The sequence below is a fragment of the Nanorana parkeri genome, unplaced genomic scaffold (assembly GCF_000935625.1).
Source record: "Nanorana parkeri isolate BGI_ZX_2015 unplaced genomic scaffold, ASM93562v1 scaffold984, whole genome shotgun sequence".
Classification (NCBI taxonomy): domain Eukaryota; kingdom Metazoa; phylum Chordata; class Amphibia; order Anura; family Dicroglossidae; genus Nanorana; species Nanorana parkeri.
This window is the reverse complement of record NW_017307252.1, coordinates 194,022-217,174: the sequence shown is the minus strand read 5'-3', so window position 1 is coordinate 217,174 and position 23,153 is coordinate 194,022. Positions and strand designations below refer to the sequence as shown.

The 23,153-nt window shown below is 45.4% G+C and overlaps 2 protein-coding genes across 3 annotated transcripts in view; both read left to right on the top strand.

The window, feature by feature from the left end:
• LOC108795588 (multidrug resistance protein 1A-like) overlaps positions 1-3,622 on the top strand; it is a gene marked incomplete at its 5' end in the record, with an annotated part of 37,999 nt that extends 34,377 nt beyond the window's left edge. Inside the window, 2 exons of the mRNA XM_018566864.1 lie at positions 161-307; positions 3,422-3,622. Of these exons, the coding sequence (XP_018422366.1) occupies positions 161-307; positions 3,422-3,622 (348 nt within the window). The remainder of the gene's footprint in view (positions 1-160; positions 308-3,421) is intronic.
• Positions 3,623-21,524: 17,902 nt separating this feature from the next.
• Positions 21,525-23,153, top strand: part of RUNDC3B (RUN domain containing 3B) — a 129,228-nt gene continuing 127,599 nt past the window's right edge. For both annotated transcript variants that reach the window (XM_018566874.1, XM_018566873.1), the window contains exon 1: positions 21,525-21,696. In XM_018566874.1, coding sequence (XP_018422376.1) covers positions 21,602-21,696 — 95 coding nt within the window. In that variant the 5' untranslated portion in view covers positions 21,525-21,601. The remainder of the gene's footprint in view (positions 21,697-23,153) is intronic.

The following is a 23,153-nucleotide window of genomic DNA, read 5'->3' as shown; positions in this document are numbered from 1 at the left end:
GTGATATTCAGTTGGGATTCAAGCATGATACATGGTACAATTAACCACAGATAACAGTTGGCTTTTGGCAAACCTTTTAGAGGCTTAGGAGGGCCTTTGGACTATAGAGTTAATCAACAACACTTTCAACTATTACTGCTACCCCTCTCCATTTTGGTAGAAATACAACACCCGTGTTGGAGATAAGGGTACCCAACTGTCTGGAGGTCAGAAGCAGAGGATCGCCATAGCCCGAGCCCTTATCCGGCGACCGAAAATTCTACTGCTGGATGAAGCCACGTCTGCTCTGGACACTGAGAGTGAAAAGGTAACTAGAAATCAGAATGACTGCACACACAGAGCCTTAGTTAATAGTTAGGAATAAATGAGTCATATAGTAGATGTGGAGTGGCCACCTCCCAGCAAGTCGGTCACGGTCACATTAATTTTTTTTTTTTTAATAATAATAAAAAAAGTAACAAAATAACTTTATATTTTAACAAATAAATGGTCACACCGATCTTAGAGGAAGCTAAAAAAATGTCCATTGTATTTGAAAAATGGAGGATCAGTGGTCAGCGTGGGCAAGTAAATAGCATGTACCAGCATGTCCTTATTTGCCCAATTTGCTGGTTGTTGTCCCAGAAGTGTCCAATAGATCGGTAAATAAATGCAATGCATATGAGTACTATTTACCTAACGTAGTACTATTAACTAATGTACTCACCCCGACCAAACTCCATAGTTGTCTACAGTGTCCACTAAATTAGTAGGTGTGGACACATTTATATATCTTTTTAATGCCTTCTTTAAATAATTTGCCATAGTTAAGTTTCTCTTGGCACTGAGACTTGGGAGTCCTTAGATGTCTGCACAAGACTTTGTACTTCTCCGTACTGCACCTTTTAGTACCCGATAGGCTAAATATGGAGATTTAGGGATTAATTTTTATTCTGACTCCAAATGTTGTATTAGCGATTTATCCCTTGCTGAGACCTCTATGTCGGGCAGATACAATTACTGCGGACAATCCTTATCAGATAGCTGAACTCACCAAATACTTTTTTATCCACGAAGATCTTTGTTTAATGCAGCAGATTACAGCAGAAAACAGGATGTAGCAGATGATTGAAAAGATGGTATTTGCAGGTCAAAAGATGGTAATGCTTTCCCCCCATGCAAGCATACAAACACGTGGCCATGAGACGAGTGGCCATAACGCCAAAAAAGCACTGTGAAGAAGAAAGGGGAAATACATCATAAAATGGGAGGGAACACAGAACAAGGTGGTGCACTAAACAAAGGACCACAAGATGGCAGTATATAAGCCAGCTATATACTGCCAATGAACAATGGCTAAAGAAAATTCTTAAAGTGATATAAAAGAAAAGCCTTTTTTTTTCTCCTTTAAGGAGACCCTCCTTTGCTAGAGGCTGTTGCTCTTTTTCCTTAAAGGTTTCTAATTCCTAGTGGCTCCCCGCAGCACTTTTCCCCCCACCCCCTGCACGGGTGCCACCATCGTTCTAGTGGAGGCACCCGTGTGCGCTCGTGCCCGCTCGTTTTCGCAGTGGCTGTGTGCGTCCATAGACACACAGCCCTATGGCAGGCCACGCCCCTTCCCTCTTTGATTGATGGCAGAAGGAGCCTACGGCTCCTCTGCCATCAGTATCCCCCCCGAGCGACCTGGAAGTTCGGGGAACATAGGATTGCTTCGGACCGGGGGCGGGGACGAGCGCAGCTGACAGGTAAGTGTGGAGGGGACTGGGGTAGAAAAAAATAGTATTTTTCTACTGTTCATGTGTGACGGTGCCATCCGCAGTCATTTCGAGCACCCATCTTCATCAAGTGGGAATCCCGGTAAGGAGTGCGGTATGGTTCCTGTTTCTGTTTATTCAACTGGGGTAGAAAAAAGGTGCGGGCCGTTTTTACCCTAATGCAGAGAATGCATTAAGGTAAAAAACGCCCAGACCTTAACACTACTTTAATTGACAGTAAAATGAATATTAAAGGAGAACTATGAGGTGAGTGCTTTTCACTCACCTCATAGTTCTAGCCGACCTGTGACAATAAGACTGTCACAGGTCGGCTCAGTAGATCGGGAGGTGAGCGAACACATACTGGCGTTCGCTCACCTCCCGATACTGTCACAGCTCTCTGCCGTGACAGGGGAGGGGCTGTATTCCCCCCGCTCCGATCCGCCAGCGCTGACTGGCGTAAAGGACGGGGAGGGGGCGGGTACAGCTGGCTCTGCCTCTAGATAGGCAGAGCCAGCTGTCACTCACGCAGCTGGGCGGATCCAGACATAATTGTCGGGATCCGCTTCAGTTGCGGCGTCTCAGTATACTGCGAGCAGTAGCTCGCGGTATACTGAGCCTAGGGTGACGGGAGGACACTAGTTTGTGTCCTCCCGTTACCCTAAGGACAACTATGGGGAAAAGTTCTCCTTTAAACATGACTATGCATTGTATCGTATTTTCATACATACATTTTCATTTTCAATAGCACAATTTAGATTTAGGGTTCAGGTTAAGGTTATGGTAAAGATTTAGGGGGTTTAAGGGTTAGGGTTTAGGTAGCACTTTAATGTTAAATAATAGGTTTAGTGTTGTGGTTCACGTTAAGAGTTCAGGGTTTGGTTAAGTCAAGTGTTTGGGTTATGGACAGTGTTAGGGTGACGCCTTAGGTGTAATATTAAGGTGATCTGTGAGGGCTTAGGGTTATGTGTTGGCATTAAAATTAGAGTTAGAGATAGGTTAGAGGGAAAAGCATTGTTGCACCGTCTTATATTTGAACTTGCATTATTTCAGCTTTGAACACAGTGTATGTGCAGTCTGTTCTGTTGAAGGCTTAGAATGCACAAGGAGGGTCCATCAGTTAGAAAAGGGGGAAGGACAAGACCTGTACATGTTGCTGATCTGCAGCAGAGCAAAATCAGGTCTCTTGCCCTGCCAGACAGGGCTGTATGGTGTGGCAGAGCTGTATAAACCTCAGAACTGGTTGGACAGAATTAAAAGTAATTTGGCAAGTAAAGTGGCTTGTTTATATGCGTTCCATCTGTGTATTCAGCTGTTTGCCCGGAGTTTAGGTTTAAATAGGGGCTCCGCTTTGTCAGAGGCTGGCTGTAGTCTGCTTCAGGCACAATGATACACTGTACATACAGTATGGGGGACATTTATCAAAACTGGAGCAGACAGAAAACTGGAGCAGTTGCCCATGGCAACCAATCAGCACCTCTCTTTAGCTTGCTCAGTTGGGATTTGAAATTTGGGATTTTGATAAATTCCCTTCTATGTGTCTTAGCTGTCTTTGACCAGCATAAAGCCTCATTATCTCAGATCTGCATCGTCTATTTTCCTGCCTGAGGTTTTCGTGCTTTTCCTGGGCTTCAACCTCACCTCTGTTTAAACACGATTTAGAACTTTTTCCATTTATCTCCATCCAGGTGGTACAAGAAGCTCTGGATAAGGCTCGGGAGGGTCGCACTTGTATAGTGATTGCCCACCGACTGTCCACCATTCAGAATGCAGACAAAATCGCCGTCATCCAGAACGGGAAGGTCGTAGAACAGGGGACACATCAACAGCTGCTGCAGCTAAAAAGGGCCTATCACTCACTGGTCACTATACAGCTCGGTCCAACTTGAGCGGAGACAAAGCCAGAAAACCTGATAGATCTGCATAAAAAGGAAAATACATCGGTGGAACGGATACGGATACAAGAGCAAAGATAACCCGGAAAGGGGACCTAGAACTGGAGAATGGGGAGCATGTTAGTAAAGGAGCCTCATAAATCACGGAATGTTACATCAGTGCCGAGTCGACTTAAACCATAGCTCTATAAAGCACTTTTTGGAGCGATTAGACCGCGATTGGTTTTAATGCAGCAGAATTCAAAATAGTCAATTACCTAAAATAGCTGTGTGAGCTATTCTATCTGTGTTGTTGTAGTTATTTAAAGTGTATGTCTGGGCAGAATTTTAAAAAAACTCAGTACATTTCTGCAATACATGCAGATTTCCTCATGCTTTGTCTATTTAGGGCCCAGTGACACCATAAAGTCTGCGTTCCAGAGGCAGAACGCTCTGGAACGCAGACTTTATGGTGTCACTGGGCCCTAAATAGACACTGGAACGCAACTGGCCGGCTCACTTTGTTTTTGTGCAGTGAAGTCAATGGGATCGCAGCCACGCCCCCCGGCATCCGAACTTGTGGCACATTAGCGATCTGCAAAAAGTAGTGCATGCAGCATTTATTGCAGATGGCACTGGACCGGAACGCAGGCACTAATGTGCCAAGAGTTCGAGTGCCGGCGATCGCACTGCACGCGGGGGGCGTGGCTGTGGTGCCATTGACTTCACTGCACCACCACGCCCCTTTTCTCCCCAAAACAAAGTGAGCCGGCCGAGTTGCATTCCAGAGGCCAAACGCACTCTTTATGGCTACTCTTTACAGCTACTCTTTACGGCTACTTTAAGCTTTCCCCGCTAACTAATCTGTTGATTATATATTTTTTTTAAGTAAGTGACATACCAAAATATCAGAATCCGCTGCCATGTGTTGCACCGGGTCCATAGTCTTCTCTCTTCCTCGATGCATGGGTGCTATGGACACTTCCCATTGGCTGCCCAACGAATGGGTCCTCAGGCTTCAGAACACTGCAGCAGCGCAATGATGACTCAACAAGGGGCAGCAACAAGGCCGGAGGGTGACAAACCTGGACTGCAGCTTTGGATCTCCATCTCCTCCAATGGAAAAGGTGGTGCAAAGAATCATGTGATGGCTGAATCAGTTCATTAAAAAAAGACTTTGGGGGAACTTTTTTAAGAATAAAAATGGGTGGGAGCGGCGTTGGTTGGGATGGTTTAGGAGTTGATTTTTGCCTGGAGGTGAACTTTAGTAAAACGCACACACACAACCCAAATGTTGAACTCGATGAACCAGTCTCTTTATTCAACCTAAACAACTATGTATGTAACCAATTTGAGTAAGAACATTATTCCCAACCCCCACGAATGATGGGTCACAATCTGAGCCTACAGTCCGTGTGACTTTTTTGTACCTTTTAAGTGAAATTCAGTAGATTATACAGTCTGATTGTAACGTTTTTTCCCAGCTTTAGTGCAGCGCCAATCTGTACCAAGTATTCATTAAGTTAACGTCGAAAAACCGAACAGGGTTTTTGTTATAGTGCGCCAAATGAAATTGGAATGTCCTTAAAAAAGTTAAATGATCTAGATGAGCAAATAAGTCCAACAGGGTTATTCTTCACAAAAAGGTGAATACTTTCCTTTGATACAATCAGATTTTATTAAAGCAGTTCTAAAGTTCCAGCATATACTGTCCTGTTATGACATCAGCAGTGTAAAAGGAATGCATACTACTGCTGTGTTTTGATAACGCGAATAAAGCTTACTTGAAAAATCTCTTGTATGTAGTGAGTGCTGCCTTCCGTCTGCCCATCACTTTCACCAACTTCCTGGATTCCCAGTGTGCTTTGTGTCTCTTTCCTTGCTGCTTGGTGTGATGCAATTGCCATTTCTCCTTACTACATATCCCATCATGCATTGCTTCCAGCAAGCAATGATAATGTTACATTGTTCAGACATTGTAGTTCAGAAGGCAGGCTCTGTGAGAGTTTTATCACATGGAAGTACATATTCACAGGGCTGAGTGAAGTTGTATCATTGCATTGAGGAAGTACATCCTATGGGCATCTTCAATAATAAGTTTACAAACTTCTAGATCAATATGGTTATTAGGAGTTGGATAGAACTGATGGATATACCCTTTAAAGGCTAATTCCACCCTTTTAGACCATGTTATATGTTGCACCCATATTTAGGCTGTAACATGAATCATGGTGACCGGTCTCAGCTTTCTGTTTGCACCGTGTTTCAGATATGTTTTCCAAGGAAAAAGGGGAAATTATATCTTTTTAATTCAGTATGAGTTTGGTTTTTGGAATCCATTTATCTGCAATTAACACCAAAGTGACTGGTAACAAGCCTGGCATCCCCCCGTCTCTGTGTCAGGCACTGAATTCTTATTGAGGATAATATTCAGCATCTGGACAGCTCCCCCTGAGCTCTCCATCTTCATCCTGCCGAGCCTCTTACACCGGACACCGGCTGGACCGGCATCCTGCCAGTTATAGAGCACCAACATGCACTGCCGCTGGCTTCCTCTACCTTCATATCTCCAGGTTGTTAAAGCACATCAATCAGCCCAGCTCACTGTTCCCGCCAGCTGTACCGCAGCACTGGCCTCTTCAGTTTATTATAGGGGAATCAGCATTATGAACCACTTAAAGGCATTTCATGGAGCTTTTTAACCTGCTAGAAAGAACCAAAACACAATGTTCTGATTGTATGTTAGTAAGTTTATACCGTCGTGTATAATTTGTGTAAATGAAAAGTCTGAGCAAGGAAAGGTTTGTAACAACTCTGGGTCTTTGATGTAGGTTTGCCACCTTTTCTTCAAGCGAAACCCGAACACTCAAGCGACGTGCAGACATTTTTTGGAGGGAATGAGTCGCGGCTTATTCATATGTAAATAGCGTCACCCATTTATATGTAAATATCACAGTTGAGACTATTTTTAGTAGGGGGCCAGTAGCCCCTATCTTAATTTTGGTTGCCCCTGTCTGCCTGACATCATGTGTCCAGGTTTCTGCTCCCATGAAACCCGAACACAGTATTCAAAACCCGAACTGTCCGGGTGAATCCTGGACAGGTGGCAACCCTACCACGGACGCAGCCCACAGGGTCACCCCACCGTAGCCCCATACATAACTGCCTGGATCACCCCCCCCTCCTGCTCTAACCACCCTGGATGCTCCTCCTGGACCACTTGACCCGGCCAATCACGGTAAGTGACCACCCGAGCACCTTCCTTAGGCTAACTTAACCCTTTCTCTACCGCACTGCCTGCCCACCCTGTCATGCCATCCTTTCGCCTATTCTTTTGCTCCAGGACTTTCTCACATGCTGCAGGAGATGGTCAGAGATGGACATATTCTGCAGACATACTACAGGAGATGATCAGAGCATGCACACATCCTGCGGGAGATGGTCAGAGCCTACAGACTTGCTACAGGTGATGGACAGATTCTGCAGACATACTACAGGAGATGATCAGAGCATGCACACATCCTGCGGGAGATGGTCAGAGCCTACAGACTTGCTACAGGTGATGGACAGATTCTGCAGACATACTACAGGAGATGATCAGAGCATGCACACATCCTGCGGGAGATGGTCAGAGCCTACAGACTTGCTACAGGTGATGGACAGATTCTGCAGACATACTACAGGAGATGGACAGATTCTGCAGACATGCTACAGGAGATGGACAGATTCTGCAGACATGCTACAGGAGATGGTCAGAGCCTGCACACATGTTACAGGAGATGGTCAGAGCCTGCAGACATGCTACAGGAGATGGTCAGAGCCTGCAAACATGCTACAGGAGATGATCAGAGTCTGCACACATGCTACAGGATATGGTCAGAACCTGCAGACATGGTACAGCATTTTTTGGAGACTAGAAATAGACTTCAGAAGACAGTAATAGACTGGAGACACATTGCATGAGACAGCTAGACATCACTAATATCAAAGGACCTTTACAAATCATTGATGATACATTTGGGCTCCCCACAGCTTGCTTCAAATGAGTTGTCTCAGATGTAATATTTCTCTCAGCAAGATCCAATATGAAAAATCAGAGGAAAAAAACATAAAAATGGAAAAGGGATGGACAGCTCAGAAAAAGTAGTGTGAGAGAATTAAATAAAACCATTTCATCCTAGAAGCCGGACTATAGAATATTCTTCCTTGCATGGCTTGAGCAAGCGTGAAAACACATAATACAATCTGCAAGGTTCCGGAGGGCCACACAATAGGTGCCAAAAGGCCACACATGGCCAACAGGTTGGCCACCAGGGAAAAAGTGTATTTTACCAAAAATTCCTATGCAAAAGCTACGAAGGGGCTTCCAAAATCCTCTAGTGGATTCCCCTCAGGAGTAAAAATGGAATGCAGAGGTTGAAAGTTTGGCTTAGTTGCCTCAGTGGCAATGGGAGATTTCTGCCTTAGTGTTACAGACAACAACAAATAGTTAAGGGAAGCAATGGGAGGGCCATACTATACGCCATAGAGTCCAAAGAAAAAGCTATATAAGCACTTGGCACCAGCTCCCACTGGCCTTTTAAGGGGTTCTGAATGGAAGGAAGTAGAGTAGTTTCGATCATGTGTTTGCTATGATTGGCTGTCACAGCAGTCACATGATCAATGTCCAACCCTTTGATCTGCCACATTCATTTTTACTTTCCTGCAAGATGGTTTACTGTGTTAGCACTGTGCACTACAGCAGAGCCCGAACAGCTTGTAGAACTGCATTTTCAAGCCTGAGTGCTACTGTAAAGACAAATCTAGGTTCAAAATCTGGAGCAGATTTGCACTGCAACCAATCAGCTTCTCTCTCTCATTTTCAAAGTTTACCCGGGCAAACTGAAGAGAGAAGCTGATTGGTTGCCATGGGCAACTTCTCCAGATTCTGTCTGCCTACAGTGTTGATAAATTCCCCTCTTTGAGGCTAGCTTCACACCAATGCATTGCAGTAACGCATGGTTAAATATGTGCTTTCATGCATTCTACCACAACACATGGTAATGCACCATTCACTATGAAGCCATTTATTTAGAATGCCTTCCAATACACAGCTACAGTAGAGGGCAGCACAGCACAACACACACACCATGCATTCTGGAGCACTACAATAAAAAATGATCAGGACTGTTATTTTGGAATGTTAGCGGTGGTCTACCAGCGCACTCTAAATGAATGGGCTGTCTTAACGCAGTGCGCCATAATGCAGGATAATGCTTTGCGTTCACGCAACGCAGAGTCTAAATGGGCTCTTAATGATTTTTTACTCAATATATTGCTACATTAATAGCTATTTTGTTAGATTATCCCGGAGTTCAGCTTTGGAAGGATGTTCCCACGGAGCATATGTGTGAGTTACTTTGAGGCAGACACTCACTCGAGGATGGAGATATATTTAGAAGCTGCGAAATGTGCATATAAGACGTTTCACGGGGAGACATGCGTTGAGTCATTCTGTCATGCCGCATTTGTATAAAAATCATTTTACAAATTTATTTTAGCTCCATAAATGGAATTAGCCTTTCAAGTTACAAATACCACATGCCTGCTGGCGAAGCCTGACATAATCTATAGAATTACCAAAACGTAAGCACTTCTCTATCCTACCAATGTATAACTTCTCGGAAACATCACAGAGGGTCCGTTCACACTGTGTACTGTGACTGCTGTTTTTCTGAACTTGATCAACACCGGCCGTCACAAGGGAACAAAGAAAACATTTGTTTTTGTGTGCCCTGTCCACTCTGCAACACTGCCTTCAGGTGGGTTGCAATACGTTCCGGAAAAATGCAGACATGCTCAGGTTTACTTTCTCTGCTGCCCCAAGGCCAGGTTCCTCAATGCGTCCCCAGGGCCGGATTTGCACTCCCTGCCGCCCAAAGGCCAGGTTCCGCAATGCGCCCCCTCCCCGCCAACCGAACCCCCCCATTCCCCCCCCAAATCAACTGAGAATGGCAACCGGATGGTAGGGGAGGCAGGGTTAGTTCTAATTTTGTTTGTTTCTTTATTTTTTCTTACTTTTTTATTTTTATTTATTTTTTACATTTTTAGCTTGTCGTTTATTTTTTTTTTTTATCAATTTTTTTTCACTTAACTTTATTGCTATCACACAGGACAAAAGAATCCCCTGTGTGATAGCAATTGGAGGTTACAGGTTCTCTTTATTGACCCTGTCACCTCCAAAACAGGAGTTCTAGCACAGCACTGTGCTAGAACTCCTGTCACAGCTGAGATGGGAAGAGCACACCTCTCCCCTCTCACTGTGTACATCGGCGGCAGGGACAGGAGATTTACTCGGCGGCCGTGGGGAGGACGGAGTCCCGAAGACAGGGCCAGCAGAGAGAGGAAGGTAAGTGGGGGGGCCAGGCGGACGGATGGCAGCACACATTTTACAAGTGATTGCGGCGACATCGCCGCAATCACTTCTTAACGAGCGAGCGGATTCCCCACACTACATTTAGTCCTGCCTTCCCAAAGCAGGACTAAATGTAGAAGGCAACTTACCGCATACATTTCCGGGCGCTGGGGAACTCCACGCCGCTGCCGCCCCGAGGCCTGGCCTTGGTGGCCTTGTGGGGAATCCGGGCCTGTGCATCCCCCTGTATGCAGGCTGAATACAAGTGTTCTCTGCAACATCGCCAAGATCATTTGTACAAAACAAGCGGCGGCTTCCCCATTGTACATTTAGCCCTGCTTGCCCAAAGCAGGGTTAAATGTAGAAAACAGCTACCCGACCAGCACCCGGAACTGCATATTCCGGCTGTCTGGAGATATGAATTCCACACCCCTGCTGCCCCTCTACTCCCTGCTGCCCCAAGGCCGGGCTTCAGTTGGCCTTGTGGGAAATCTGGCCATGGACATGCTACAACCACAACGTGCTAGTGCTCACTTGAAGTCACCGTCCGTTTTTGACCTGTAGCTCTGCTGTGGTGCATAAGAATTAATTAAATTTCACTTTGGCATTTATTAATGCCAATGCATTGCATTGTAGCATCGCAATGCAGCACTCCCCACCACCGACTCACAACTCGTAAGCTAAACCTGACCATTTTAGCATGCAGCTAGTGTGCACGGGCCCATTTTTTCCAAAGCCCCTCCTACACATTCCAGTGGGGTCTTTTGCAAATATTATCTGACTGTCCATTTGTTGTGGCACAATCCATGCTAGCTGTGCCATGTTATATATTTTTCAATCTAACTTTAAGGGGTTGATTTATGACCTGTTTGCACAACAAGCGCTATGCAAATGAGATTCACAGCACATTTTGGCCACTAGATGGAGCTGATGTGCATAGGAAATTCCTGTGCTCCTCAGCTCCATCAAGAGCCTGTAATGTGTTGTGAATCCCTTTTGCATAGCTGTTTACTGTGGGAACGGGTTATGAATCAACCCCTACATGTCAACTCTCTCAAAAACTGCCATTTTAATTTTGCCCGGTGGTCAGGTGCAAGGCTTTAGCCAATCAGAGCTCACAAGTCACTGTGCACCGCGCACTGTGGGCCAGTCGGTGGGCGAACAGCCAGACACACGAACTGCCGATGTTTGAGTCGAACTCATGCTCGACTCGCACATCGAGCCCATCCCTAATCTCCACTAGAATACCCTGGTTCTTACCAATCGTCATAGCCTTTACTAAGCTTGGTGATGGGGTCCCTGTCCCTCAATGGATAAACAGTGAAGGTGATGGTATGTCACCAGTACACTTGAATGGTTTCTCAGGACTCTGTCAAATATACATTTTGGAAGAGAGAACCCATCTCCTCCCCACACATAAAAATCCGTGAAGCTGGAGGTGTGCACCCTTCCCTTTATATTCCTGCCACCAGATTCCACGCCCCCCACGTAAACGGGGCATGTGATGTCATACTGAGATGGACACAAGTCACATGCCACACCTATGTGGGGGTGTAGTGTCTGGTGGCGGGTATACAGTATAGGGACACTTCCCCCACAAATGTAAGGGAGCACTTTACCACCAACCACTAATGTAACGGGGTACTTCAGCACTGACCACTAATGTAAGGGGGTACTTCACCACTGACCACCAATATAAAAAAGGCACTTCACTACTGACCACCAATGTAAAGTAGGCCCTTTATTATGACCACCACCAACCACCACTAGAAAGGGGCACTTCACCAATGACCATCAATGTAAGGAGCCACTTCACTACCACCCACCAATGTAAGAAGGCACTTCACCCATGACTATCAATGTAAGGGAGTATTTCACCACAGCCCACTAATATGAAGGTGACCATCAATGTAAAGAAGAAATACACTGACCACCAATCTAAGGGACACTTCACTACTGGCCATCAAGGTAAGTGGGCACTTCACCACTGATCATTATTTATGTATAATAAAATAGTATATAGTATATATTTCACCGCTGACCAATAATGCAAGGTGGCACTTCACCACTGACCACCAATGTATGGGGTCTCTTCTCCATTGACCAACAATGTAAGTTGCCACTGCACCACTAATCACCAACATAAGCGGTCACTTCCCTGACCACCAATGTGAGGGGGCTCTTCAGCACTGATAACACGTGTAAGGGGACACTTTCCCGCTATACACCAATATAAATGGGCACTTCATCACTGATCACCATGTAAGAGGGCACTTCACTGATCACCAATATTAGTAAGCATTTCACTAGCCACCAATGTAAGGGGGCTCGTTTTCTTTGACCACAAATGTAAGGGGGCCCTTTTTCACTGACCACCAATGTAAGGGAGCCCTACGTCACTGACCACCAATGAAAGGGGACATTTCAGTGACCACAAATGTAAGAGAGTCCTTCCCCACTAACCACCAATATAGGGACATCTTCTTCTTCTGGTTACCAATGTAAGGGGACAATACAATTCTCACTGTCTGCATTTGTTTGACCAAGATTATAATTTTTAAGGAAATAATCATGTTGGAAAGAGGAAGGGGGTTGTAGACAATCTGCCTCAGTTGTCAAATATGTTAGGTATACACCAAGTGAACATTTAAAATGCCGTCTAAGAACTTTAGAGCAACATTCTATGTAAATAGGCTCGCTTTGACACCAGTCTCGTCTGACGGTGGTTGGGGTATTCAGACTTCCTATATTTCCATAATATAATGAAGCACATATGTCTGGCATCATGTTATCTTACAGAATTTTTTCTAAACAGCTGTTTTTAGTATAGCGTTTACTTCAAACTTGGACTTAATCAGGCAATTTAACCTGAAAATGATTGATCATGCATTTTTAAAGGTTAAACAAATGAAGCCATTTAACCTGCCAGTGGTTACATATTCTCTGATTATTGTGATCACTACACACATAGGGACAGGAGATTGGGAGATAATGACAGGATTGCACAAATAGACAGACTGCATTAACAATATAATATTTCTGGCAGTAAACAACTGACAACCATGAAATATGTGGAGAGCTTTAAAAGAATGTCAACAAGTTGGGTTAATGTTGGAGTTTAAAGGTGGACACTAAAATGATCAAATAAAATAAGAACTGTAAACCAATACAATATCTCTTCACATGTGAGCCTTACGACGCCTGTCCTGGGCAACCCCAGTTGCTCTTGATTTCTGCGGTGGCACCATTTAAAGCCTTGTCCAATATCCCAAGGGATCATCTCAGAGGGCCTCCAAAATTTAATTGACCGAGTCCTTAGGCTCCCCAATACCAAGGCTGTTGGCTGTACTATTTTCAATGTAAACATTTCTATGAGTAGCTTAAGACTCTTAGTTCCCTAACTGGGGACTTGGCGCCCATTGAGGATCTCTGTATAAGTAATGATGACTGTTTTCATATTCTCTCTTGACTATACATTAGGTATAGATACAGAGGCAAAGGCAAGATAAAAGTTTATTTTTATTCTGGCATCACCCATGTTCCTCAAACCATGCTTGATGTGTAAAACCCTCAGGTCACCATGAACCCAATTCATGGAACACCAAATGTTGAGCCTGTGTCTCTTCTGGCCTGTTATTCTCAACTCTACCTATATGAGTCTTTCTGCAGACATGTAAGCTTTGTGTAACTTTGGTCTATACTTCATTGAATGAACATCATTAAGGTCATATAGAGTTGGAGAAGAACAGGCTTGATGGTCAGTGAGAGTAAAATATGCCCCAAAGCTGTTGGTCAGTGGGAGTAAAAAATTACTTAGCACTTGTGGTCAGTGGGGGAAGCAATAATGCCTCATTATTGGTTTCTGTGGGAGGAATAGTACCTCATCATTGGTGTCTGTGGCAGGAATAGCACTCCATCATTGGTGTCTTTGGGAGGAATAATACCCTATCATTGGTGTCAGTTGAAGGAAAATTGCACCATTGCTGGTGCCAGTGGGAGGAATTGTGCCCCATCATTGATGTCTGTGGGAAGAATAGTTCCCCACCGTTGGTGTCAGTTAAAGGAATAGTGCCCCATAATTGGTGTCTGTGGGAGGAATAGTACCCGATCTTTGGTGTCAATTGAAGGAAGAGTGCCTCATTGTTGGTGTCAGTAGAAGGAATAGTGTCCCATTATTAGTGTCTGTGTGGAAGGAAAAGTGCCCTATTGATTGTGTCAGTGGGATAGTAGCCCATCTTTAGTGTCAGTGGAAAAAATAATACCGCATTAATGGTGTCTGTGGAAGGAATAGTACCCCATCATTGGTGTCTGTGGAAGGACTAGTACCCCACCCCTTCATTGGTGTCTGTGGAAGGAATAGTACCCCATCATTGGTGTCTGTGGAAGCAATAGTACCCCTTCATTGGTGTCTGTGGAAGCAATAGTACCCCATCATTGGTGTCTGTGGAAGCAATAGTACCCCTTCATTGGTGTCTGTGGAAGGAATAGTACCCTATCATTGGTGTCTGTGGAAGGAATAGTACCCCATCATTGGTGTCTGTGGAAGCAATAGTATCCCCTTCATTGGTGTCTGTAGAAGGAATAGCACCCCATCGTTGGTGTCTGTGGAAGGAATAGTACCCCATCGTTGGGTGTTAATAGAAGGAATAGTGCCCCATTGTTGGTGTTAGTGGGAGGAATAGAGCCCCATCATTGGTGTAAATGGAAGGAATATTACACCATGAGCCAGTTAAATACCCACCGGCTGCAATTTGGAGACCACTGCTATAGAATATAGAGCAGAATATTCCGTCTCGTTTACCCAAAACCGATAAATTATTCTTGTGTGGAGTTGGGTAATCAGTTTCCTTTTTAGTGTTTGATATGATCAGATTGCTTGCCATATTCTGAACTTGTTCATTGATCAGCAGTTTATTTATGCTTACAAGTAAATTATTTTGCCGTTTCTTAGATGTCAATTTCATTTGGCAGATAGAAGCGTTCTTTCATTTTCCCATTAAGGCCTCCGTATATTTAATCACTTGCCAGTGTAGCCAGCATGTAGTAATCTGTACTCATTCGTGCTCAAGCCAGTATTACTTTTCTTCATAATCTGCTGCCTTGTTGCCTGGGAAGGAAACAACATTATCGGGATAACGCAAACCGAAACTAATTTTAAAAGAATTAGATAAAAAATGAAAGTGTATGCAGACCGTAACAATCAACGTCTTTTATTTGCTTCCTTTTGGTCTGTTAAATAAACCATTGAAAGGGTTTGTTATACACAAGGAAATTTCACTGAACACCTGAATGCAATGATTTGGATAGGTGTCCCAATACTTTTGGTAATATAGTGTATTTGCAAAAAAATACCTGTTGATCCTACCAGAAATTCAGTGAGCTGATAACTTCCTGTGCTCTCTGCCTCTCACGTAGTGTTATCAGCCCTGCCCAGTTCACCTTTACTAACTACAGAACACACTTCTTTTTTATGGAGATGTGGACAGGAGGAGGTGTTTTTTAGTCCTAACATATTTCCTGTCCTAGGGTAACAATGATGCTCCTCCATAGATACAGTAGTGTTAATGTGGTCAGGATAGGAAGTCACAGGCATGTCTTGTCTCTCATATTTTTAAAGAAGTGCTCCGGGAAAAGCACAAACCTAACCTTGTAGTGGGGCTCGTTTTGTCTATAGCAGAACAGTAGAAAGGTATCATGGCACACTCACAAACTAGCATGTAAAACAACTTGTCTCACCACTAAGGACAATGACAGAGGTTTGGATACACGTCTTCTGCAAAGGATGTGTAAGCCGCACTGCCGCGCCAAGGCACCTCTTAGTGGTGAGACAAGTTGTTTTACATGCTGGTTTGTGAGTGTGCCATGATACCTTTCTACTGTTCTACTGTTCAAAGCCCATTTCGTGTGCACCTTACTGTATAACCGGTAACAAATTGTTGAGTCGTTTGTCGTTTGTTTTGCTTTACCGTTTTGTCTATAGGACGCATAGAAGATTTACTTACCTGATCCTCAGTCGTACCAGCTCCCTCTGGACTGCTAGACCGGTTCCCGCAACCTCTTCTCCATTTAAGGACCGCTGAGGTCATCACATCCAATTCAGATCCATTGACCTACATTAGACGTAAGGAAGCCAAAGAACAGTCCATAACCAGATCAGAGGGGGAGAGAGGTGAATGCCAACTGCTGCAGAAGCTAGGATCAGGTGAGTATATCCGCTTTATTTGAGCCCCCTAGACAAAAATAGCACTTAACTCTTGCAATGCGTGGGTAGCTCCACTGCAGAGAGCAATGACTGTCAATCACCGCTTCCAGCAGGGATTGCCCCCTCCCGTCTCTCTCTTCCTCCAGCACTCTCATTGGAGACAGACAGGGGAGGAGGCGGGCACAGCTGGCTCTGGCAGAGCCAGCTGTCAATCAGCCAGCTAGGTGGATTCCAACAATATTGTCGGGATCTATCCCGGCTGCAGCACAGCCCCTAAGCTGTCAGCATATAGCAGGGAGTAGCCAACTATATGCTGACTTTGGGTGACAGAAATACATTTGCAAAGCCACACCTATGACCCAAAAGAGAAGTAAAGCTCACCCAAAAAGTCTGGCTTTATTTCTCCCTAATGCTAGTGACCTAGTGACAGACTGCATCATACAGTATATGTCTTTTTTTTATCTCGCCCATAGTTACTTTAAGGACTTTTCAGGCTATTTAAACAAGCTCAGTAAGGTTGGCTGTAATGTTTTGACAGCTACAAGATGTGTTTCCATCACTTGCACATATTGGCCGTTTCTGAACTGCTTGAAGACAATGTCAAGAGGCTTTGGTAACAAAGGCAATTTATTTAATCACACTGGGACATTTAACACTCTTCGAAAATCTGAGCAGGCCCGATCTTATCCTTTGCTTTGGAGCATTAGAAAGGGTTGAAGTACCAATCTAGCACATGTGAGCACCTGTCTGTTTACATGCATGCAGATGTTGAGGCACCTATATAATCTGCTCCATCTGCCATTTCAAATACTTTTTTGACCCAAAACATGCAGCCTAAGTAAAGTAAACAATGTTGTTATCGATATGTGGATTTATTGCAAAGATGCTATACTTCCACTTTAAAGGGCTATTAAACCCTCAAATTTTTTTGCATATATCTATTGTTAGCAAGCAGTAGATATATGCAAAAACATAGGGAAAAAAACCCTTTCAAACAGGTTAAAACTTACCTGTGTCTTCGCCGCACGCTCCCGTCCGAGAGATGAGGAGAGACACAAGGTAAGTCTATGGACGGCGTACACCCGCATGCAGATGCCGTGGGACAGGAAGTGCCAGCAAGCACAGAGGAGTCCGTGCTGGATCGGAGGGACAGATGAAAACGACAGGAAAAGAAGATCGGATTAAGAGACATAATTTAAGGCAAGTGCTGACATTAATGAAATGTGTTTGCGATTTTACTTTTACATACAGAATAATGCAGAAATACCTAATAGAAAAAGAGATTTAGGACACAAAGTCCTCTATCTTTTTTTCTGTGTCCCCTGCTATCAATGAACAGGAATCTTCTATACTGAGTGTTCCTGTTCATTCATAACATGAGGACAGAGTGTGTTTACTATAACCACAATCATGAATGAACAGGAGACAGGAGGGGATGTAGATCACTTCCCATTCATTCATAATTGAGGATATAGTAACCATACTCTGTCCTCAATTATGTACAAACACTCAGCGATCACTGAGTGTGTGTGCCTTGCTCTCCTCTCTGACACGCTGTCACATGAGGCTGAGCGAGCGGTGCAGGGAGGAGAGCCCAGCCTCCTGTGACAGCGCGGCCTGTCTCCACCCACAAACCGCTCTGCCAGACTGTGATAGAAGGCTGAGCGTTGTGGGAGGAGACGCCGGCCGCTCACAGTGCTCTCCTCCCGCAGCGCTCAGCCGGCTATCACGGTTTCTCTCCTCCAAGCTGGGACACAGAGCGGCGCTCAGGGGGGAGGAGAGAAAGAATGGATGCGCCGATGTATCGGCAGGAAAATGCCACTTTCGGCATTATGCCAAAAGTGCAATTTTCCGCCAATATATCGGTGCATCCCTTTATATATATATATATATATACATACATTTATAGTAAATTAGGCACAACATACTAATGAGTTGCATTTCCTAGGTGCTATAAAACTAGCTGGGCATTTCCTGTCTTCTTCATTAGTAGATAAAGCTTTGGATCTCAGATTCCCCTCCATCACCATATCAATGAGAAGCAGCGTTTCCCTGTGATCCAGAGTGTGAGACATATTCTGTAGTTCAGCCAGGGAATGCTGGACAGCTCCTTAGCAGAGGCTCTGTATACCTGTACAGCCCCCATATCTTCTATCAATGAGTCTCTTTCACTTGGTTACAAACTGAAGATACATTTTGGTTACATTTGGTAACAAATATGCTAAAACTAAAAAAAGTCATTTGAATCCCATAGTATGCTGTAGGCATTACTAGCATGAATGAAAGATTTTTCATTTTTGCCTGTAAATCTGCTTATGGAGCATTTCCCACAGGGCTGAAGATTATTATACAGGATTTATACAGCGCCAACAGTTTGCGCAGCGCTTTACAATATAAGGAAGACATTACAATCACAATACAAATCAAGACAAGATGGTAAGGAGGGCCCTGAAAGTGAGAACTTGCAATCTGAATAAAGAGCAGACATCGTGTCCAATAAATAGCCGGCTCTATGATCCTGTCCAGCTTACTGGGTCCTACAAACGTAAGGTGAGGGTACAATATTGCCCTCGTGATGTTTGGCACACCGTTTCAGCAAAGGCACAGCCTGGCAAGGACCTGGTATAAAAGGCACAGCCTGGCAAGGACCTGGTATAAAAGGCACAGCCTGGCAAGGACCTGGTATAAATTGGCATGGGGTAAGGTAAGTACAGGCTCATTATCTAAGGTGATAGCTAAGTATCAGCTAATAGTTGGAGCTTTGGGGGGGTGTTAAGCCTGTTGGCAGGGCTTTAAGGGGTTAAGGTAAGGCACGGGGAGAGGGTTGAAGGTTATGTTTAGGATAATGGGGTTTAGTTTGAGGATTTTATTAAAGCTGAATTTCGGAAACAAAAACTTTAATTGAGATATATTTCTCAGTCCCTACAAAGGATACAAATGTATTTGAAGTTCACCAAATGTCTTTCCAAACGAACACTGACATGTGCTGTACACAGTATGTGCAGAGAACAGAGCTGTGGGAGGAGCCCAGCAGGCTTCACCCACAATAGGCTGCCTGCATAAAACTATAGGAGGAGGCGGAGACAAGACCAGTCACCCTGCACAAGGAGAGAGAGCAGCAGTGAGCGGTCTTTATCACAGGAAGCCCCTGGGCAAAGGATAAGTCTCACACTGGATTACCGCACAGATCTGGAAGAAATATACAATGCTCACCAAGATTCCAGGAAGAATACACATGGCTCTTGTATTTAAACAATATTTGTGTTCGGAGTCCACTTGCCATAAAAGCAAGACGTAACCAACATACTGACCTGTTGTGTGCCATGGTCCGGATGGACAGTAATGGCAATAAGGGGGCATACTCTGTGTGATGTTGAAAAAAGGGAACGGGTGGGAGGGTCATGCTGAAGCTCGCCGTGCCCAGGTTAGCCTGCCTGCGGGTTTTTAAGGTGAGCAGTGGGAGCAGACTCCTCCCACAAATACAGGCTAACTAGTTAGCCTTCAAACTTATATTACTCCAAGTAGATTAATTCAATGCAGAGTGCACACATGAGACTGGTTTTACAGCGCATACTCAACAACAGTATTGTATATACTTACACCTTGGAAAGAGCACATTAATGAATAGTTTATGAAAAGAACTGTACAGCCCTCTACCTGGGGTATAGTTATGTATACTACTGCAAAGGCAATAGAGCGCTGCACGCTCCTGCGCAGGCAATAGAGCGCTGCACGCTCCTGCGCAGACATTGGAGCACTGCACGCTCCTGCGCAGACATCGGAGCACTGCACGCTCCTGCCCAGACATCGGAGCACTCCACGCTCCTGCCCAGACATCGGAGCACTCCACGCTCCTTCGCAGACATCGGAGCACTGCGCGCTCCTGCCCAGACATCGGAGCACTGCACGCTCCTGCCCAGACATCGGAGCACTGCGCACTCCTGCACAGAGATTAGAGCACTGCACGCTCCTGTGCAGACATTGGAGCACTGCATGCTCTTGCACAGACATTAGAACGCTGCCCGCTCCTGCACAGAGATTAGAGCACTGTACGCTCCTGCGCTGACATTGGAGAACTGCGCGCTCCTGCGCAGACATTGGAGAACTGCACGCTCCTGCGCAGACATTGGAGAACTGCACGCTCCTGCGCAGACATTGGAGAACTGCACGCTCCTGCGCAGACATTGGAGAACTGCACGTTCCTGCGCAGACATTGGAGAACTGCACGCTCCTGCGCAGACATCGGAGAACTGCACGCTCCTGTGCAGACATCAGAGCACTGCACGCTCCTGTGCAGACATCAGAGCACTGCACGCTCCTGTGCAGACATGCACACTGTATTCTTCCATCTTCCAATATACTCTTGATAGTTGAACAGCATGCTGCCTTTGTACAGCAGCTCAGGTACTCCATGTTATCTCCCTCCAGGCAGCAAGGAGTGCACGCTCCTGTGCAGACATCAGAGCACTGCACGCTCCTGTGCAGACATCAGAGCACTGCACGCTCCTGTGCAGACATCAGAGCACTGCACGCTCCTGTGCAGACATCAGAGCACTGCACGCTCCTGTGCAGACATGCACACTGTATTCTTCCATCTTCCAATATACTCTTGATAGTTGAACAGCATGCTGCCTTTGTACAGCAGCTCAGGTACTCCATGTTATCTCCCTCCAGGCAGCAAGGAGCAGCCTTTCATTGTGTTGCAATCTTCTCTGAGCATCTTCCTGGTGGATGGACCTGTGAATCCTCTCGGTGGATGGCTCTGTGCACCCTCATATGGATGGCTCTGTGCATCCTTCCAGTGGATGGACATTGCACTGCATCCCTCCAGTGAATGGACCTTTGCATCCTCCCGGTGGATGGCTCTGTGCATCCCCAAGATAGATGGCTATGTGCATCCCCGGTGGATGCTTCTGTGCATTCCCCCGGTGGATGGCTCGGTGCCTCCTGACAGTGCTCGGCTCTCCCCAGGCCGGACACTCCAGACAGGAGGCTGGCTGCTCTCCACTTCCGCTCCGGTCACATGAGAAGCCGGGCTGCACACGAGCCATCCAGCGGCATGACTAAGAGGAGCAGCTGCTGCACTGAGCACTCCCAGGTCTGTACAAGGCGAGTGACTGAGGGGGGGGGGGCTCAGCCATCAGCACCGAGCACCTGCTACCCTGACACTGCCTGCCTCCCATCAGCACCGATCCTCCGCTTTCTGGGGCTTTGTGTGTCTGCAGCCCTGTGTTCCTGATCACGCCTGGGACCAGAGTGAGATCAGCCTAACCAGAGACAAGGGAAGGGGTGGGAGGAGGTGCTGAATGGAGAGACTGTGCTGATCATCAGTCAGGACTGTCATCACAATCCCTACAACTCAGGAGACAAAGGCTGCTGCTGGTCCAGTGTGAAGGAGATGGCATCCCTGAACCTGGGGTTGAGCCTGTCCAGGAAGAAGAACATCTCCAGGAATGCAGCAGTGGAAAGGAAGAACCTCATCACAGTATGCAGGTGAGCCGCTCTCCGGCTTCTTCTGGACCGGTGATGCAGTAACCCATGGCAACCAATCAGCATCCACCTGTCAGCATCTCAGTTCAGGCAGCTTAATGCTGCTTCGCCACTGATTGGTCGCTGCGCTTTCTAGCTGCTTTTATATCCACTTGGTTCTTCTAGGTTTGTATTGGTAAATAGAATGTGTCACCTGTGTGATAAGGCTGTGATGCAAGCTGCCTGTGCTGAACACAAGCTATACCTGGCACTGGCTATTTATACAATGTTTGGATCACATGAGCCAACGAATGGCTGCTTCTGTCAGAGACTTATCACGCAGGTCCCTTGAAGGAATGGGGCACACAACTTTGCACGGGCTTACCTCCAAAGCATCGGGAAGACATACAGTTTGCAGTCGCATATGGCAGTGAAGTTTCAGCATTTATAAGCCAGGAATGGTGACAGGTTGCTACGGGTTACAGCTGGGGAGGGCAGCCTCTGGCACTCCAGTTGTGCTGAAACTACAAATCCCATCATGATTGTGGCTTTGAGAGGTTTGCTGGGCAGCATGAGACTTGTAGTTCCACAATAGTTGGAGTGCCATGGTTGCCTCTATAGGTTTAACTCAATTGACTTTTGTCTTTTTTCAACCTGACTAACTATGTCTCTATGGAGTGCCAAGGTTACTTACCCACTTTTTTGCATCTGTCTTGTGTATTCTGGGTATACCTGGGGAGGACAGGGGGGCAGGACACATGATGAAAAGTCACTATGGGAATGGGGGTATCCTGTATATAATGGGTGATGACACGCCAACCCATATCACAAGGTGTATGGTGTTTGCATGTTTACAATGTGCTAACATGAGGTGCACTGCCAGCTCTGCAGTATAACACATATGAGATCTATGATTGCTATGATAACATGTGTGATCTGTAACATGGAGCTTACATGTAGTGGCTCAAAGTGTGCGGGGTATAGTCATACGGTTGCTGATTGGCTGCTATGCATTACTGCCGCACTTTTTGCATTTCGCCTTGTTCTTGCATCTTCATTATAGCTGTGAATTTTCTTTAGTATCCGACTATGGGATGTTGTAAAGTGAACCTGTCACACGTGAAATACTGAGGGTGCCTTGGCTGGCCTCCTGATAATGCTACTTCTCTGGTTGCAATACGTTGAGTCGCTGACACGTGTGCTGAAAGTTTGAGAAGATTCAGAAGTCCTTACTAGTACTTGTAGTACTTGATCCAGGTCAGTTATATAAAGTATTGAAGCCTGAAGATTGGCATGATGACAGGCAGGCAACCAGCATTTTCAGGATAGAGGAACAGTGTCTCTTCAAAGGTTAACTTTAATGCTGGTCATACACAGGACAATCTTCAATCTGAAAACACTGTTAATCAGGACTAATTATCTGTGTGTGTGTGTGTGTGTGTGTATGCATATCTATGTATGTATGTATGTATATATATATA